This window comes from Brachyhypopomus gauderio, chromosome 9 (assembly GCF_052324685.1).
Source record: "Brachyhypopomus gauderio isolate BG-103 chromosome 9, BGAUD_0.2, whole genome shotgun sequence".
In the NCBI taxonomy this organism is placed as follows: domain Eukaryota; kingdom Metazoa; phylum Chordata; class Actinopteri; order Gymnotiformes; family Hypopomidae; genus Brachyhypopomus; species Brachyhypopomus gauderio.
In genome coordinates, this window is record NC_135219.1 from 6454016 (window position 1) to 6474052 (window position 20037).

Sequence of the window (20037 nt, forward strand, 5' to 3'; positions counted from 1 at the left end):
GATGTGTTCTATTACAGGAAGTGAAATGATCTGATCGGCAGATTGAAATGTCACCGCATTTGTTCCTAGTTAGTTCCACGCGCTAATATGGTAAACAGAACTTGCAGAACAGCAAGTAAATCACGGAAGTGAAAACGAGTGAAAACTTCCACTTTATCCGGAGCAGAGGACGAATGTCCTGCGACGCTAATTCAAACCTAAGCGGAACTTCGCTTTTATTTTCGTAATGGATGACAGGTTTGAAGGTCACATTTAGTCACGCAGTTCTACTCCCAAACGAAAAAGGTGCCCTCAAAGAAATTATGACACTCACGCTGACTCCTCAAAGCCCTGTAAGTTTCACAAGTACATAACCCATAACTTCAGCAACTTTTCAACTACACCGACGGGTCGCTCAGTTAGAGGGCAGACGGCGGAACCGCGCGCCAGCACACTTTCACTTCCCAATTCTCACAATTCACGCGCTCGCCGTGGCCGTCCAGTGGGACTCGTTCCCCTCGGCTAACCTTAAGCCTCTCTCTCTCTCTCTCTTTCTCTCTTTCTCTCTCTCTCTCTCTCTCTCCACACCACTCCTGTATGTGAAACATCGCCTTGGAAACCCATTATTCCCTGAGACATGAGGTGGAATTTTTGTCCCCTGTCGAGACCGAGCTGGACACCGCCAAACGAAGTGAAGTCTTGAAACTATTTAACACTTCACGTACCGACGGGAGCGAGAGGCAGCCCGTCCTCACACCCGCCTAGTGTTGGGTTTATGTGGCTCTTATTAAACCTGTTTGCACCACCCTCGCGCACATGGGGTACAGAAGACCAAACATCATTTAAACACCCCTAACAAGATGGCACCCTCGACGCACATGAAGCCATGTAATATGAGGACATTATAACGGTGATGGAGCGCCAGGATGGTGCCTGTCTGGGCTGAGGGTAGACATCTGCTCCGTGCACCGTCCTCGCTCCTCCTGGCTACATTCAAACAAAGATGTTAGAGACAAGCACAAGCTGCTGCAACTCCTTGGATAAGAAATCAGGAAATTGAAAAAAGGCTGCACATTTTCAACTGATCCGGTAAAGACGGGTAACGGGCCGGTAAAACGTCCCCCTGCTGACAAGCGCTTGCTGTTGAATGCGAAGCACGTTTCAAATGTTGTGTGCACGCGAGCGGTCCGCCTACTGCGGTCAGTCAGCGAGCTGATCCAAAACCGAACGAACATTATATCGCGAAATCACCCCGGTACTCCTGCAACGAGTAAAATGTTTACAGAAACTAAGTGAAATATAAACCATAAATACCGACGGCATTCGAAAAATGCCAGACACTTTACCACTATTTCATCTGATGTAGCTAACAAAAACAAAAATGCATGCATATAAAACGATAACGTCATGATATGAACCTTCCCTTATGCTTTCCTCACAAAACACGGAGACAAGTTGATATTTTCATATTTGCAACGATCTGTCCGCCTCTATTGTTCGCCTGGTGTTTAAGCCCCGCCCTCGGTCGGCGCGAGGGCGCTGATTGGTCGGTGGTGGGAGCGGATGCCGTCATCGCCCGGGATGCCCATTCACGTCGTCGCTTGGGCGTTGGACTCCGCATCTTATTAGCGACGAGGGGAAATTCTCCATTTTCCGCGCTGTCTACAGCGACACAGTCACAGTTGTGGGATTTTACTACTTCCCTTACTTTGCGAGCGTTTTTTGTGTTCTAACCGTTTTTGCTCACTGAGACTGGACCTCAATTGCGTCCTAAATTAACTTTGTTAAGGGTTGAGTTTTGCAGGAGCGCGCGCACAGGGAAACAGCGTGTGGTCTTTGTTGGGTATTTGCATCGCTCGAGTCTTTGTTGGAGTGAAAGCATGGGAGCGCAATTCTCCAAGGCAGCTGCGAAAGGCGAAACCGTCGCAGAGAAACCCGGAGAGGCAGCCGCCTCACCCTCTAAAACCAACGGACAGGTAATCACCGATTTGAACCAGACGGCTCATTTATTTATGGTCTTTGTATGGTCTTTGGTCTGATTAGTTTTGCGCCGAGGACTTTGCCGGAGCTTTATTGTGTGGATGCGACACACACCATGTTTCAATATTTTGCCGAAATTCTCGGTAGCGCCTAATTTTTTCAATCAGTGTAGGGTTGTTTAAACGTCTGGTAATATCATGAAATTACTTTTAGCGTTTTACAGTTTTGTTTTACGTTGATGCGTTTGTTTGGTCTTTAATGTATTCAAATGCACCATTTTGCCGTGCACTGTCGCCACTGGCTCTTTTGTCTAATGAGAGATTTACAGGTCGTAACTAAACTAAAGTGAACGAATGAAATCAGTAGCTCGATTATTGTCATCTTTATTTATTATTTTTATTTCCTCGACCTGGGCCGCCGCACACGCAGAAAAGTAGTGTTTTATGGGGTTTGGATACATGTGTGGGTGATGGTGGAGGGTTTGGAGGCAACAATGGCTGTGCCAGCGCGCACCTCACCACGCCTTTGTCGCTCGCGCACTGGGAGAGATGCTGTGGACACAATGGACGGCGGCCGCTCGGAGCGCGTCCTCGGCGATGTTGTGATTTAAGGACCGTTCTTTATGTGAATACGCTTGGTTTGTTTGTACTGCGAATTTTTTTTTGTTACTTGCTGGGTAACAAGGTGCGTTGTTTTACATTATTGAGCATGTGAAGATTTCGTGGGCTGCCGCTTCTGTTTGGCGCTTCGGTTCCTTCGAATAGGAGAGTCGTCGCCCCCTGCCGGCCATTACGGCGAACACACCTAATTCTACCATCGGGTTTCATGGTTGCAAAATGTCCTACCAGACAGAGCCACCCGGTCTTACAAAATTACAAATGCGTAAACTTTATGTACTTTCTGTAATTCTGTACAAAAATTAAGTAAAGCAATTGTAAACGCCGTTTTGTGCTTAACTCGTACGTAGTCATCGTTTGGGTTTATTTCGTGGTATCTACTGCCCCCTTACTCTGGTATTGGAATAACAATTTTGAGCAGGAGGAATATCTGGTTGAAACCGCGTGGAGTATCCATTTCAGCTACTTTTCTCTGGAGTTTAGGCAGTGAGGTTGGGTTCTGCACTTCCCGTAGTAGTTCAGACCACTGCAGTGCAAGACACAGTGTGCACGTCTCTCTCACTCTCCACACAAAAGCCTTGAAATCTCCCACATGGAGCAAACAATGTGTTCTTTTTCCTGTGTGTGTAATAGGATTATGCGTGGTAACCGTGTGTGTGGTAACCGTGTGTGTGTGTGTCTGGCAGGAGAACGGCCATGTAAAGGTGAACGGTGATGCGTCTCCCGCAGCCGCGGAGGTGAAGGAGGACGTGCAGGCCAACGGCAGCGCCGCGCCGGACGAGCAGGGTGAAGCCGCGCCTGCCGAGAAGAGCGGAGACGGAGAGAAGGAGGGTGGAGAGTCTCCCGCTCCGGCTCCGACTGAGGGCGAGGCGGCCGCGCCCTCCACCAGTAACGAAACGCCCAAGAAGAAGAAGAAACGCTTCTCCTTCAAGAAGTCTTTCAAACTCAGTGGCTTCTCCTTCAAGAAGACCAAGAAGGAGACCGGAGACGGCGGGGAGGAAGAGGAGCCGAAGGCGGACGCGGGCGAAGCGGCCGAGGAGGTGAAGACGGGCGAGGAGGCCAAGCCGGCCGAGGAGTCCACGCCCGCCGAGCCTGAAGCGGTCGAGGGGGCGGCTGCGAGCAGCCCCGCGGAAGCCCAGCCGGCGGAGAAAGCCGAGGAGGAGCCGGCCACCGCTGCCAGCCCCACCACAGACGCCCCAAAAGCCGAGGAGAAACCAGCCGAGGAGAAACCAGCCGAGCCTGCTGCGGAGCCCGCCCCCAGCCAGGAGGAGGAGCCCAAACCAGAGGAAAAAGCACCTGCCAGCCAGGAGACAGTGTCCAGTCCTGATACGACCACTGAGCCCGCAGCAGAGTAGCATGCACGCATACACACACGCACAAATACACACACACGCACACACACACGCACGCACATATACACGTACACACAACTTGAGAGAGGAAAAGGGGACAAAACAAATGTTCCCTGTTTGTATGTTGGAGTGGTTCCAGGTGCAGCAGATTTGGAGAACTTTGTCTGCAACCAGGGATATTTTAAAGCTTTTTTTTTTTTTGCTTTCTTTCTTTCTTTTTCTGTCTTATCCCCTCCCTACCCCCTCCACCCTCAGGACAACTCCAGACCATGAAAGAAGGGTGTGGTGAAAACACAAGAAAATTAACGTTCTACATTTTGCCGTATATTTTTTGTATCAGTATTATTTTTTTTAATACAAAACGGTAATCTTGTCAAATGTATGGACATGCCCATGGGATTAGGATGGGCGGGGCTGACATGCAGATGAAGGGGAGGGGCTTTGGGTTGGGGCACGGCTGGCACCACGGTGCCTGTTATTTGTGCCACAGACTATGCTGTAAAGAGTAGTTGTACATGAAGAAGAGTGACCAACTATGTTCCTTGCAGAATGCAACACTAAAGTCTGGGGTTTGTTTTGTGGGGTTTTTTCCCTTTTTTTCTTCTCTCTAAAACATTGAATACCAATTCCCAGCGTTAGTTTTTAGGCCGTCGTTTTAACAATAGGGTCTCTGCTCTGGTCTTTAGTCTTTCAGTCAGAGGAGAGGTAGGCCTCACTGACTCCTGCTGGTTCTGTAAGCGTATGCGCGTGTAAGTATGTACAGGAGGGCGTTTTTAACTGTGATTTATTGTAAAAATCAAATCTTGATCTCAAGAAGCACATGCAGCTCTTTACCACCAAGCTCATTTTTGTAAGATAAAAAAAAATCATCCTGGAAGACCTTTTGAAGTGATTTTGAACTCAAGCTGTGACTTTCTACTGTGGTTTGTGATGACTGCAGCCGAGGCTTCCCCCTCCCCCCTGGTTTTAAAGAATCTTACAGACACAGAGTGTCTGTGTAGCAGCCTGTCTGTCCCTTTCCTTTTTGTAAATACTGGAGAAGCTTTTGACCAATTTGACTTACAGATGGAATGTAACTTTGCTTACAAAAATTTGCTATTAAAACTTCTGCTCGAGGTGTTCGGACTTCTGTGAGCACATTAAAAGCAAAATAAATGTGAATAAAATTTCATCAGCTGCTGTCCTGTTTTGTTTTACATTCATTTGTAGATATTTGCAGGTGGACTAGCTACACCTGAATCTTGCTAAACTGGGGGTCAGGGTCTCCTGTATAAACTAGGCAGAGATGGGGGGGGGCTCAGTTAGTTTCCGGTATCAACTGGGAAGGTTTAGTCTCCTGTAACGCTAAGAACAGCTGAGCTTTAAAGCTGATGTGATTTTAAAATATAAAATGATTTTCCATTGATTCACTTAGGCTTAAAACAAGACTCCAGTATGATGGTAAGCTGTGGAGGTTCGACTGCATTAAACCAATGTGGCAAATTCACTTCAAGGAGATGGATCTGTTAAGTGTGCACACAGCACTCAAAACGGCAGACAGGAGAAAGTTAGGTGTTAGGTAGAGTCAGAGCCGGAGTGGCTAATCGGGAGATTTGGGAGGATTCCACATGGTCATGTCAATCTCTAGTTTGGGCCGATTGGGAGGGAAAAATAATTTTGGGCCGGATTTGGGCATTAAACTCCAGGCCTGAAAAAGGAGCCCACTCCAGCCCTGGGTAGAGTCATCACACACTTTCAGCCATCCTTTCTTATCACACACTGCCTTAGGCCCTCCCTCCTTATCACACACTGGCTTAGCCCCTCCCTCCTTATCACACACTGGCTTTACCCCTCCCTCCTTATCACACACTGGCTTAGCCCCTCCCTCCTTATCACACACTGGCTTAGCCCCTCCCTCCTTATCACACACTGGCTTTACCCCTCCCTCCTTATCACACACTGGCTTTACCCCTCCCTCCTTATCACACACTGGTTTAGCCCCTCCCTCCTTATCACACACTGGCTTAGGCCCTCCCTCCTTATCACACACTGGCTTAGCCCCTCCCTCCTATCACACACTGGCTTAGCCCCTCCCTCCTTATCACACACTGGCTTAGCCCCTCCCTCCTTATCACACACTGGTTTAGCTCCTCCCTCCTTATCACACACTGGTTTAGCCACTCCTTCCTGATCTGAGTCCAGCTGCGGGCCCTTGCAGCTGATTTTGTCTGTCACACTGTGAAACCAGAGGACCTTGTTGCCAACACCACCTATTCCACTGACCTGTGACCCGAGTGTGTGTCAACTCCGTATGTGTATTGTGTTACTAAAAACACGAGCATCCAGACAAATGTTCTTGATACACCTGCTCTATTAAAGACATGCTGAGAGAAAAGCACCTCTACAATACACTACATATTTGTGGAATTTTTAAGAGTCTATTGTATGTTCCATGTAAAAAAGACAAAGACAAACACAGTACCATGATTCAGCTTGCAGGTCATATTTGGTAATGTTCAGTTACACTGTAGAATTAACTCAAATATGAGAATATATCGCACACCATCATACGAGCAGTCTCCACTGTTCCTACATTCTGGGACACACTGCTCTCAGGTGGCATGTTGGGATCCTCTGAAGAGTAGCCACTCACCTCTCACTTGTGCTATATGTGCTATCAGACACGCACGACAGCGGCAGTGTGCCAGTGTCCCAGGGAGCCCTCACGGCCACGCTACCTTCTGGCTGCGCCCTTTTAGCTGTGTTCCCATAGCTAGATCTGCCGGATAGTCAATTTACGCTTCTCTGTACTTTGACATGCCCAATAATCTTTTCTGTCTTTCTGCTGAAGTAAAGCTACTCCTGATGTCCTGTTGTTACTGAGTCCTGTTGTTACCTCCCAACACCCTCGACCCCCCACGGACATACCTGCACCCAGCGGACCAAGACTAAGACTTTTAGAAAACTATGCTAGACATTCTTCCAGTTTTTTGTTGTTGTTGTTTTTCCTTTGTTATTTTTGCTGTTTGCTGCTCAACGTTTACATTGTTATTGTGGTGTCTTTTGCTGACCAGAAGAGGATGCAGATTCACTTTGAGTCTCAGTTCCGGTTGCTACAGGGAGTTTTCTCTTGCCACTGTCACCTTCGGCTTGCTCAACAGAGGCTTGGATCCAAACATATGTAAAGCTGCATTGTGACAATGACTATTGTAAAAAAGTGGTATACAAATAAAATTGATTTTGACTATTGCCCAGAGCAGCCAGGACAGAGGGACCTAGCCCTGCCAGCCCAGCCAATGAGGGCATAGCTCTCCTGGTCACTGATGGGCCATCGCCAGGGCTTACACTCACATCCCAGCAACAGCATGTCACCTTAGCAACAAAAGCTGTGAAGTGGCTCACAGAGGTCTAATATTCCTGTAAACCTTTTCCCACCATTGGTCTGTGTCAGAGTTGGTACTGGATGGCTTGTTTGGTGTACCCAACCTGTAACCCAATTGCAAATCTGAATGTGTGCGCATATGGTTTAGTTTACATGTATTGTTAGGAAAGCGCGGTTTAGTTTACGTGTCTACAGTGGCTGCATCCATCCCTCCCCAATTTACCCGTTAGTCCCACTCATCTGTCTCCAAGGTCAGAATACGGTACTAAACGTGTTCCTTAATTAAAAACATGTCTTTTTTCATAATTTAGGATGCTTTGAGGATGTTTCACGGGGCTTGAATGGATTAAATCTATTTCAGTTATTTTAAATGGGAGAAAATGTGTTTGATGTACGAGTTGACAGACTTACAAGCTTGCAGAACAAAAACTGCAGTGTAAATGTTTCTTTTATTTATACTGTAAAGCACTTTGTAAATGTAATGAAATGTGCCATATTTTGTCAATTGTGATTTTTTACACCCCAATCGAAATTTGTCCTCCGCTTTTAACCCATCTATGCAGTCAGAACACACACACACACACACACACACACACACACACACTAGTGATTACTAGGGGGCTGTGGATCACACATGCCCAGAGCGGTGGGCAGCCCTAGCCTGGGGAGCAGTTGGGGTTAGGTGCCTTGCTCAAGGGCACCTCAGTCATGGCCTCAGGTCTGGGAATCGAACCCACGACCCTCCAGTCACAAGACCAGTTCCCTAACCGCCAGGCCATGACTGCCCAGTAAATAATGTAATGTAAATGTAATGTAATACTCTATGTTCAGCGTCCTTGCAAGATAGTGAAATTTATTTAATTGTCCGATTCCAAAATCTTGAAATATCAGAATTTCTAACCGAAAGTATCTAAATGTGCCATGGAGATACTTTGGCCTTACTGCTGACAGGCAAGTGACCATAAGGGTGTCAGCGTTGGAGGAGTGGTCAAGCGTTGGAGGAGTGGTCACAGGGAGGGGGTCAAGCACCCAAGGAGAGGTGTGGCTACTAAACTACAGCGCATAGTGTGCAGGGCACAGTGCACTTTGAACAGAGCACCCAGCATCCATGAATAGAACACAATCAGCAAATATAGTATAAAACAGTTTTAATATGCAAATGCAAAATATCAAATTTAAACAAATAAGAAATCATTGCTGGATGTATTCTAAAGAACATTCACATCTTTTCTAAAACATCAAAAACATATTCTACCACCCCCATCATATTCTACCACCCCCTCCAAGAAAAGAAACGTCCCCTGCTGGTGTGGAGAGTCCTACAGGATTTTCAGGGAACAGCTAGACATGAAACTTAAGCCAGAGTGACATAATGAAGAAAAAGATCAGAAAACACATTCATACACATGTGCATGCACACACATTCACTCATGCATGCACACAGTAATAAATATAACGCTTGAGGGAGGGGCCTCGAGGTGGAAAGGCTTTCTGCTAAGACAAAGAGAGAAGCAGAGATTGTGCCATCTAGTGGCCAGTTTAGGAGTTGCCCGTTTGTTCAGTCTTCACGCTGAAACATAAAATGTACAGCAGTTATTACAGCATCACTGCACGTTTTGTTACCATTGCACTGCACAAAACTGCACAGTAACCTGCACTTTACCTTTTTGAGTCGTGCTTTTCAGAGCTGCTCTCCTTCAACTTCTCCTCCTCCTTCACCTCTGAAAGAAAATCACGTTATCGGCTACAGCAAAAAAGGTCGTTGTGGTAACCACATCGATATGGCCGATGCTCCAGCGGAATCAGACGATTCGCTGTGATCAGCGGGGACCCGAAGCTTCAGCAGGGCTTGGTCTGCAGGCTGGGCTTCAAGCGAGATGGAACTACTCAACAGTCAAGTGAGATCTGAGAATGCAAGAACCTTCCTGGACACTGGGGTGCTGTGTAATGTAGCCATTGAGGATGTACATAACAATACACTCATGGTGCCGGTCCCACGCAAGGGTAAACAGGGTGGGCTGTGTCAGGAAGGGCATCCGGGGTAAAAACTGTGGCAACTCAAATATGCAGCTCGAAAGTCATATTAACATATCACATCACATTAACATCAAGGACTGGATTAACAACGACTACCACTAGTACCACTGGGTACTGGCACAAACTCTGCTGTCGAGCTAACGAGGAGAAAGAGCAACAGGGGAAAATGTCTTTGAGAAGATAGAAAGGCAGAAGGGTAAGAAAGTGGAAATGAGAGCAGGAAAGCTGAATGTGGGCACCATGACTGGTGAAGGGAGAGACGGCATGGAGTACACAGGACATCCAGAATGAAGTGAAGTCCAAAACGGAGTCTGACTGGGTCATGAACCTTGACCTTAATGGAGTCCTGATGAATGTCATCAGTGTGCAAGTCCCACAGGTGGGTTGTGGAAGTGAGATTTCTGGAGAGATTTAAAGGAAGTGCTGCAGAGGACAGCCAAAGGAGAGAGTGAGTTGTGAAGGATCTGACCTCAATGGGCATGGTGATGAAGGAAAGAGAGATCATGAAGAGGTGTTGGGTAGATATATGTAGTAGTATAAATTTGCCCTCAGTGTTTTGTAGGTTGGCGCCAGGAGAACAGATTCACAACACAGGAAAGAGTTCTGAAGTTTAACAAGGAAGAGTACAAAATAAACGGGGAATAAAAAAAAAGAAGCCATATTACCAAGATTTACCAAAGAAGACGTGAAGACACCTGTAAAGAGAATGAAGAGTGGAAAAGTAGCTGATCTAAAGCTTATAATAAGGTGCTGAGAGAGAACCTGTGTGTTGGATCAGGAAATCAGTAGTGGCAGAGGAATACTGTATGTGAGGGTGGTGCAAGATGTGTGTGAGGATAGTGTGACAGCGGCGAGATGTGCAGCAGGAATGACGGATGGTTTAAAGTGGAAGTGGGAGTGCATCATGGGTCGGCGTCGGGTACTTTCTTGTTTGCAATGGACAGGCTGATGGATGAGGTTAGGCAGGATTCTTCATGGACTATGAGGTTCATAGAGAACACTGTGATTTGTAGCAAGATTGAGGAGAGCCTGGAAAGACATGATGGAGAGATGTGCATAGGAAAGGAGGGGAATGAGAATTAGCAGGAGTGAAATGGAGTCCCTGTGTATGAATGGGATGGTGGCAAAGGTTAAGCTGCCAGGGGTTGAGGTGGTGAAAGTGGATGAATAGGGGTGAAAGTAATGGAGAAAAACAAAGTACAAAGTAATGGAGAATGTGACAAGAGATATGAAAAGAGCGCAGGCCGGCTGGAGTGGCAAAGACTTGCAGCAGTGATTTGTGACAGAAGGGTAACTGCCAAAGTCAACGTCTGAGACTGTAGTGAGGCCTGCTAGGGTGTACAGCCTGGAGGTCCTGGCACTGACTAAAGGAGACGGAGCTGGAGGAGGAAGAGATTAAGAGGCTACAATTCTCACTGGGAGAGACGAGGATGGACAAGATTAAGACAGAGGGACAGCGCAGGCGTTTTGGAGCTAAAGTTATGGAGGCAAGACAGAGATGGTTTGGGCATGTGCAGAGGAGGGATGAGAGTTATAGGTGCAGCTCAATAAATTAGAATATCATCAAAAAGTTAATTTCAGCAATTCAAGACAAAATGTGAAACGCAGATTATACAGATTCACAACGAACAGAGCGATCTATATGATAATATATATGTGATTATATATGTGTTAAAAAGTCATTATCTCAGAAAACTTGACCAACTGACAAAAGTTGGTTGCCGACTCCTTGATGCAGTAATTTGTGCAAAAGAAACCCCGACCAAGTATTTAGTGCATTTACGGCACATGCTTTTCTATTCAAATTTTCTGATAATGACTTTAGGTTTTCGTTGGCTGTAAGCCAACATTAACAGAAATAAACATGTGAAATAGATCACAAATCTATATAACATATACATTTCACTTTTTGTACTGAATTACGGAAACAAATGATCTTTTTGGGTTCCTGTGGGCGTGTGAGGTTGTGGTGGGTAGATGGGGTTGCATGGGTGGGGTTGAGGTGGGTAGATGGGGTTGCATGGGTGGGGTTGAGGTGGGTAGATGGGGTTGCATGGGTGGGGTTGAGGTGGGTAGATGGGGTTGCATGGGTGGGGTTGTGGTGGGTAGATGGGGTTGCATGGGTGGGGTTGAGGTGGGTAGATGGGGTTGCATGGGTGGGGTTGAGGTGGGTGGGGTTGCATGGGTGGGGTTGTGGTGGGTAGATGGGGTTGCATGGGTGGGGTTGAGGTGGCTTCTCTTACCAGCTTTCTTCTCCTCTCCCTCTTTTTTGTCGTCCTCCACACGGGCTCGCTTGGCTCCTTTCTTGTGATTGGCAATATTCCTGCGCCCACCTTCTCCCTCGTCTTCAGAGTCAGAGAATTCCTCATCGCAGGCGATCCTCTTATCTGACGCACGGACTACACACGCACACACACACACGTTTGCGGTGGAAGGAAAGCAGACACTCTGGCAACAGCAAAAGAAGAGCCCTCAACCGACGTGCGTCTTACTGGACATGCGTTTATCCGGGTCCTCCGTGTCCTCGTCCCCTGGGTCATCTGGAATGCTGTCCTCTGGAATGGCCTGCATTTGAACTCCAGGGGCATGAGGAAGCATGCGAAGGTTCTCAAACAGCCGCTGCCTAAGAACACACACACACACACACACACACACACACACACACACACACACACATGGATGCACCATTTTATCCCGATTCTTGTGTGTCTAGGAGTTTCACAGAAGTAACTGCTATGTAGTTTAGAAACAGTATGTTTCAGATAGAGGTCCTTCATCAGCTGGACAAGCAAAGTTCTTCTGAGGTTCTCCATCCTTTACAGATATTAAGGCTTAAAAGTAGTTGTAGCGAGAATGACATCCTCCAGAACAGTATGTAACTATGATTTCCTAAGGAAGTCACAAATAATGCCTTGCTTGCATTTTACCTGTTTGGAGAATGGATGCACTGACCTATAAACAATCTTTTGTTAAGACAACAAGAAACTCTTTGATGCTTACTTCTCTTTGGTATCATCTTACAAATAAATTACGCTAAAGCTATTAGTGGTTATTATGCTTAATCACTTCAGAATCCTCCAGGATGATAGAGACCACATCCCTTTTAAAGGATCCTCCATCAAACGCCTACAGATGAGTCATAAACATCAAATACATGCTTGCCAAGAGTGAGATAAATCACCATTCAGATAACTATGCTACTGTAGCCTGAAACAGCTGTAAATACGCTACATGTACATTTATTAACACGGGCCCACACAGCCACAGACACACACACTCCTCCTCAGGAGTTGTCTATTTTATCTCCCGTCTCCTTTGCCTGCTGATGAGGGACCTCAGTCTGTTTCTCTGTTGCTTGTAAGTTGTGACTCCTGCTCTTACTTGATCTTGTCCATGTACTCCTGCGTGTTCTGATTGGTCATGTTTGATGGACTGATATGCAGTTTGAAGTCTGGCCCAAAATACTCAAAGTAGTCATTATACGGCAGTTCTGTGGATACAAACACAGCTTAGATGTAAGGCAGGAGAGGACACAACACTCAGCACTCTGGGGGATTCACTTCTATGGTTTTGCTGGACAGTTATTAAAGAAACTTTAGTGAGACTCTAATGGGGTGAGCAGCTCACTGCATTGTTACATCACTGCCCCGCTACACACCCCCACCCAATCATACATACATACATACATACATACATACATACATACATACAGCCCCACCCACACTTAACCCCTAACAACTCACAGCCCCACCCCCCACACACCATCTGGGATGTCCGTGTCCAAAGCCACAGCGGTTTCATAGGTCCAGCAGCGTGCCACGTTACGGATGGTGTAGCCGCCTCCACCCAACATCAGCAGTGGTAGGTTAAAAGACTTCATGTACTCTACACACTTAGCATGACCTGCAAGAAAAACAAACAAACAAAAAATTGTCTTTCAGCTTTGATTTATTCAGTAAGAACTAGAAATGATAAAATAGTGGAAATTCACAGCTGTGTAAAGGTAATGTAACATTAACGTTAAGGGAGAATGGATAAAGACTGAAACAAACGTGTTAGTGAGAATGGTGTGTTAACAAGCTGGTGTTGGTGCTCATGGGTGATGTATGGGCAATGCGTGCATGTTTAGCATGCTGGCATGTCTGTTAAATGAGGGTGGTGTAAGGGTGTAGTTTTTACCCCGGATGGTGACATTGAAGCAACCCAGTCTGTCTCCAGACAGAGAGTCTGCTCCACACTGCAGGGCCACTGCACTGGGCTGATACATCTCCATCACTTTAGCCATCACCTACACACACACACACACACACACACACACACACACACACACACACACACACACACACACACACACACCCCATCAACTGACTACAACAATTGGGCTATTACACGGTTTCTGTTTCCCGGTGGTCTCTGAAGGATGACTGATGTGCGTGTGTATTTGTACACGTGTTCTTACTGGTTTGAAGATTTGCTCATATGACTCATCATCGATCCCGTCTCTTAGAGGAAAATTCACTGCATAGTATTTGCCTTTTCCAGCTCCGATATCCTGCACAATACACAATGTTGGACGTTACACTAATGTTTCTGAAATGTTACTTGTTTCGGTTATCTCTGAAAAAGTTACTTGTGTAACATGTTACACAAACAGTAATAGAATGCAAACGTTACAGTAATCTTAGATACTTGAACACAATGCTAAACATGAAGTCAAATAATCCTGTTTTAGTCTTCTTTTGGTGAAGGGTCCTACTCTGTGAGGATCAACATGTTTGAGAACTGTGTGCTCTCACCCGCAGGTCTCCAGTGCCAGGGAAGTATTCTCCATATTTATGGAAGGAGACGGTCATGACTCGGTCCGTAGTGTAGAAAGCCTCCTCCACACCATCGCCATGGTGAATATCGATATCAATGTAGAGCACCCTCTGGTGGTACCTGATAGGAACAGCAGGACATGCAGATGGAGGTCTTGACTCCTGACTATTCTGATAAACACTATGGTTAAACACTTCCCAGCAAAATGCTAACATCCCAATGGCCTGACCCAAACATCCAACAAGCCAATAACTATTCAGTAACTAAATACTAGATTCCAATTACAAAATACTCCAGCTTCAAAAATGTGGGAACATCAACTCAGTGTTAAAATAGGGAGAAACTGTATTACTGCTACCATAGAAGAGTAGGATGATACAATGAAGTAGCCAAAGTGACTTTTTGAATCCACAAGCAGTCAATCAACCCAAACCAACCAATCAAAAGCCACTGAATAAACTCTCACAATCCAGAATCTTCATAGCAGTCATTTCAGAGTGGGTCCTAATGAACATGCTTGTTGAATAGGTTTAAGTTCATTTGCATCCACGCAGTAGGCGTTGTAGTAAATGGACTTGAGTACATTATATTTATCATATTTTGAACCTGAACAAATACCGTTAACGAATCACCTTTTGTCCAACGGGGAAGTAATAAACTGCTGTTTTCAAAATGTCTTTCTGCTTTTATGCCTTCATTAAAATAATATTGAACTAGTCTGTTCACAAATAGAGGTTTTGCACATCTTTTGAAAAACACATGAAAAGTTGTCACATGAAAATATCAAATATCAACATCACCTGATTTAAAAATCATTTGAAATTTACTCCCCCCCCCCCCCCCCATTTGCTTTTTAATTTCAGAAAATGCATTTAAATATTAAATGCACTAAATTGGGCTTAGATTTGACACTGCAGCCCTGTCTGCTTCCCTAGCCCCTGCCAAGGTGGTGTGTGTGTGTGTGTGTGTGTGTGTGAGGTTTTAATGTATGTAGAATTTGAAGGGATGAACACGAGTACATTCCTGACAAACAACAGATCCGTCTAATCGAGGAGGCAGAACTCACTTGAGCAGTTCCAGTATAGCAAGGACGATGTCATTGACGTAGCAGAACCCGGACGCCTCTGACTTCTTGGCGTGGTGCAGGCCACCGGCCCAGTTAACCGCAATGTCTGTCTGCTGCCTGTTCAGCTTCACAGCACCAGCTACACACACACACACACACAAAATTAACCACAATGTCTGTTTACAGTTTCACAGCACCAGCTACACAGTGCAATATCTGTCTGCTTATTACAAAACTTATTATTAATGGGTTTATTGTACTTGAAACAGTCATGACAAGAAAATCAAAGAGAAATGACAGAGATGAAGAGACATATAGACACACACTATCAAATCCAACATGGAATGACCTCACAGCCCTGACACTATGTCAACACAGGTAGTTTAACTATCTGTTAACATCCTCTGATGAAGGATGCATGTGTCTACATTTACATGGACAATCTTCACTTAGTTTTATTTATCTGCTAACCCTGATTATGTTGATACACTGAGGACTGCACATCTGAACTAAAAACAGGATGGCAGCTCACTCCTACATACCAGTAAGACAGAGGTGGGCGGTTGTTGTGACCCAACACTGCAAGACACAATTTATTGAATATTCTACTACATCTTGATGGCTTTTCAGTAGTACCCAAATCTGTGTAAAAACTCAAAGGCTTTTTATTGACTCTGATCTCTCCTCGGAAACTTGCATTCATAATGTCAGTAAAATGAGATTTTAGTTACATTTACATAGCACCCAAGGGCGCTTTACAATTAACACATGCACAAGCTTTTACATCCAGTCACATGCCAGCGTGGAGCAGCAGCCAATTGTACACAGCACATTCTCAACCGGAAACCTCGGCCCCCTGGGGGACTGAACCGGTTGTGGGGAGGGGAGAGTGATCAACACCCAGGGGACAGAGCACCATCCACCACTCACTGCTTATTAGACATGCAGAGATACACAGTCAGTCAGTCATTCTCATTCACACCAGGATCATTTAATAGGGACAGCCAATTCACTGAACCCATGTTTCTGAACTGGGAGAAAACCAAAGACCCTGGAGAAATCCCACGCCAACACAGGCAGAAAATAGAAGCTCCACTCAGATAGGGGCTTGAACCAAAGACCCCTGTGCTAAGAGACAAACGCACTAACCACCCACCCTGCCCATTTACTACTGCTGAGATCGGTCTTCCTCGTCGGAGGTAGAGAAATTGGTCTTGTTGAAGTGCAAAGCACTAAATGGCCTGGCCTCACACTGTCTGAGTCAACTCAATACACTCTATAACCCACATCAACTGCACTCTCAACATGGAGGACTTCTCTTAGTTCCTAGAATTACTCAGATTACAGGCACAGGTAGAGATTATAAAAGCCACTCAGTTAGGGTACAGCCTTCCTTTTCTTAATCCAGATTTAATCCGGACTCAGACACATTCCCACATATATGTAATGTAATAAAGCATATACTGATCATTAGCAGGGCCATCCAAATACGACAGACTCCCTTTGGAGTCTTGGTCCTCCCAGTTTCTTCCTTAATTCCTCCCAAGACGTCTCTCCTTGCCACTGTCACATTCAGCTTGCTCATCTGGGATCTGTGCCCATGTGCCCCAGCCCTAGAGGATGCCTCTGAGCCTCATAATTTTCCTTTTATTAAAGAGCACTCATTCATACTTCCTAGCTGCTCTGTATGAACAGGATGTTCTCATTCTATACTAGATGACTAACATACAACACAGTTCTCTTCGGTTCTAGGGACCTGTAGGTTTTGAAACGGTGTTGTGCTGATAGTTTGGTCTGTAAAAATGGTTTATGGTTAGAAAATAACCACTTACCTGCTGATCCTCCTGTAGACAGCTGACAGAATTCAAACAGCCCATCAAACACAGGACAGTCTTCTCCTACATTAACTACACCCACACAAACACCAAGAGATGAAGTGCCATGAACTACAGCTATCATTAATTTACAGCATTGTTAAATGTGTGTTTGTAGGAGACTAACAGCGTTGCATCTGCTTGCTGAACTCGGACATGTTGTCAGGTCGGATGGAGCGAAGGAACTTGATGTAGTCATCACTGTGGTACTTGGTCATCTCTTCTGCTGTGGCTTTATGGGGCCTCTGAACACCCACAAACCAGAACACACACACACAGGGCATTTAGAGATGTCTGCCAAATAATCTAGCCATTTTCCCATTTCTAGCTCCTGTAAGACAGGAGATCTAATAATGGGATCTAATAGCCAGTCAGATTTAACCCAACAAACTCACACAGCATTGAAGTTACATTTACAGTACATGGCAAAATTTCAAACCCCCACAACTTATGGATCAGGTGAGCTACACAAGCATCAATTAAAGAGCAAAATGCTCCTGTGCATTTATTGGCTATGAGGATGTGTGACTGCTACAAACTCACATAAATCTCCATCTTGCGGTAGAGCCCATAATTCAGCAGCAAGTTGTGAGTCATACGTATCCTGTGGGGCTTCATTGGGTGGCCCTGTCCATAGTAGTAGTTTCCAATATCACCTGAAACATGTTGGATGCCCGTCACACAAATTTCAGTTTAACTAATATCAACAGGAACCAACTATAGTTGCGCAGTCATCCTGAATACCAACAGAGTGTAGAGTAATATCCATGTAAAATACAGACAAAAAACAACACTGGCTTATACTATGACATACTTTAATGTGTGTGTGTGTGTGTGTGTGTGTGTGTGTGTATATATATATAAACAGTCAGAACCATGCTTCACGTAGCTATGTTTGACAGGTTTGCTCAAATAAGGTGAATAACTGGGAACCTTTTCTGTCCATAACTCGTACACTGGCTGGCGGGTCATGTGCGCTCGCCACTGTTCGGGCTCACTGGGCCTCGGCGACACAATGTAAAACGACACCTCGAGTTACATTAAATGACCCAATTGGCACACGGAGCTTCTCCACGTTCTCCTGATGACTAGAGGTCCCCGTACCAGTGGCGATGCATCCCACAGCGGGCCATCCAGGGTAGCCACGCGGACACAATAGCGGACACGGCCGCCTCTGATCCAGTTAGCGTTGATGCTAACAGGTCACGGCGGAGCCCACTCATTAGCGCTAGCCAACTTAGCTACCCAATTCATTACCGTTTAAGACTCCCAAACTGTTTCGTGGGCTCCGCGGCAGCTCAAATTGAGCAATTTGCGGAATATAACACGAAGCGTCCGAGTTGTACCCGATGTAAAGTGCCGAAATCAAACTATTGTCTCTTCGGTGAACATCCGCGGTTCCGATTGTTCGGCGGTGTGCAGCTCGGAGGGCTAAGCTAGCTCCTCACACACGGACGCCGCCACAAGAAACGCGCTAGTTAATGCACGCTGGAGCAGAAAAAAACACACTCTTACCGTCATAATAATAGCACACTTTCTTTTTGGAGCCTCCCTGGACAGTGTAGGCCATCGCTAGGAAGCGTTGATGCGGATCAAATAAAGAGAACCGGGCAGAAAGAAACGGCGATGTCGCTAAAATTTGTAAAGAAAGAAATGGGGCAAAGTGGGCGGCGCAAATGTACATTGTGGAGGCGGCAGTTTCGATATAACAACCAAAGATGCCCTAATGTTCTTCGATAATGATTTTTTTACATCGTATGTACTTTGCTTTTTTTCGACAACACACTACATTTAACCCATATTGGTTTTTGATAGTTTAATAACTATTTAGATAGACAGAAGGATAACTCACGTCACACAGCCCCCCTAATTCAGTTAGGGTAGGGAAAGTAAAAGTGGACAGTGTTTACTGGGATTGCATACGTGTTAATTTTTCTATTTTAAGTTTGTGTATACACACAAAATATTATTAAAAGATGGGATTAACATTTTAAGTATTAGAAAATGACATATATGAACTTCAGTTTGGACAGTCTTAAGCATTATCTTACTTAAACTCATTCAGCTCCAATAAGGAATCCCTGCTGCTACAACAGTGCACTTACCACTAAGCTCTGTGAACTGTGAACCTGAGCCCAGTGTGAGACAGAGCCCAGTGAGATACAGAGCCCAGTGTGATACAGAGCTCAATGTGATACAGAGCCCAGTGTGATACAGAGCCCAGTGTGATACAGAGTTCAATGTGATACAGAGCTCAGTGTGATACATAGCCCAGTGTGATACAGAGCTCAGTGTGAGACAGAGCCCAATGTGATACAGAGCCCAGTGTGATACAGAGTTCAATGTGATGGAGCTCAGTGTGAGACAGAGCTCAGTGTGATACAGAGCTCAATGTGATACAGAGCCCAGTGTGATACAGAGCCCAGTGTGATACAGAGCCCAGTGTGATACAGAGCTCAGTGTGATACAGAGCTCAGTGTGATACAGAGCCCAGTGTGATACAGAGGCCAATGTGATACAGAGCCCAGTGTGATACAGAGCCCAGTGATACAGAACCCAGTGTGATACAGAGCCCAGTGTGATTATAAAGCTCAGTGTGATATAGAGCCCAGTGTGAGATACAGCCAAATGTGAGATAGAGCTCAGTGTGTTCCAGAGCCCAGTGTGATTATAGAACTCAGTGTGATACAGGGCCCAGTGTGATAAAGAGTCCACTGTGAGATAGAGCCCAGTGTGATACAGAGCCCAGTGTGATTATAGAGCTCAGTGTGATACAGGGCCCAGTGTGATAAAGAGACCAGTGTGATATAGAGGTCAGTTTGATTATAGAGTCCAGTATGATTATAGAGTCCAGTGTGATTATAGAGCTCAGTATGATACAGGGCCCAGTGTGATTATAGAATCCAGTGTAATTAAGGACTCAATGCTGCAATCCCTGCAAGCGGTGCTACTG

General features: G+C 45.6%; 2 protein-coding genes across 2 annotated transcripts; one reads left to right on the plus strand and one right to left on the minus strand.

Annotated features, from left to right (window-relative positions):
• The first annotated feature begins 1141 nt into the window (after positions 1 to 1141).
• Positions 1142 to 5099, plus strand: marcksa (myristoylated alanine-rich protein kinase C substrate a). Its single transcript, XM_077016689.1, has 2 exons — positions 1142 to 1955; positions 3263 to 5099. The coding sequence occupies exons 1-2, from the start codon at positions 1860 to 1862 to the stop codon at positions 3929 to 3931; spliced, it is 765 nt and encodes a 254-aa protein (XP_076872804.1). The 5' UTR covers positions 1142 to 1859; the 3' UTR covers positions 3932 to 5099.
• A 3323-nt stretch (positions 5100 to 8422) lies between these two features.
• Positions 8423 to 18762, minus strand: LOC143522818 (histone deacetylase 2). The gene is made up of 14 exons (XM_077016690.1): positions 18600 to 18762; positions 17628 to 17740; positions 17212 to 17329; positions 17043 to 17117; positions 15211 to 15349; positions 14123 to 14264; positions 13786 to 13878; positions 13506 to 13614; positions 13089 to 13229; positions 12708 to 12816; positions 11819 to 11949; positions 11570 to 11725; positions 8953 to 9010; positions 8423 to 8859 (listed from the first exon to the last, which is right to left on the minus strand). The coding sequence occupies exons 1-14, from the start codon at positions 18652 to 18654 to the stop codon at positions 8829 to 8831; spliced, it is 1470 nt and encodes a 489-aa protein (XP_076872805.1). The 5' UTR covers positions 18655 to 18762; the 3' UTR covers positions 8423 to 8828.
• Positions 18763 to 20037: the final 1275 nt, after the last annotated feature.

Bases quoted from the DNA above. Each gene is read 5' to 3' on its own strand.
- marcksa (XM_077016689.1), top strand. From the start codon at position 1,860: ATGGGAGCGCAATTCTCCAAGGCAGCTGCGAAAGGCGAAACCGTCGCA. The intron at 1,956-3,262 runs GTAATCACCGAT...TGTGTCTGGCAG, and splicing joins CCTCTAAAACCAACGGACAG to GAGAACGGCCATGTAAAGGT.
- LOC143522818 (XM_077016690.1), bottom strand. From the start codon at position 18,654: ATGGCCTACACTGTCCAGGGAGGCTCCAAAAAGAAAGTGTGCTATTAT. The intron at 15,350-17,042 runs GTAAGTGGTTAT...GTGTGTGTGTAG, and splicing joins GTCTACAGGAGGATCAGCAG to CTGGTGCTGTGAAGCTGAAC. The intron at 11,950-12,707 runs GTAAGAGCAGGA...GTGTGTTCTTAG, and splicing joins GAGTACATGGACAAGATCAA to GCAGCGGCTGTTTGAGAACC.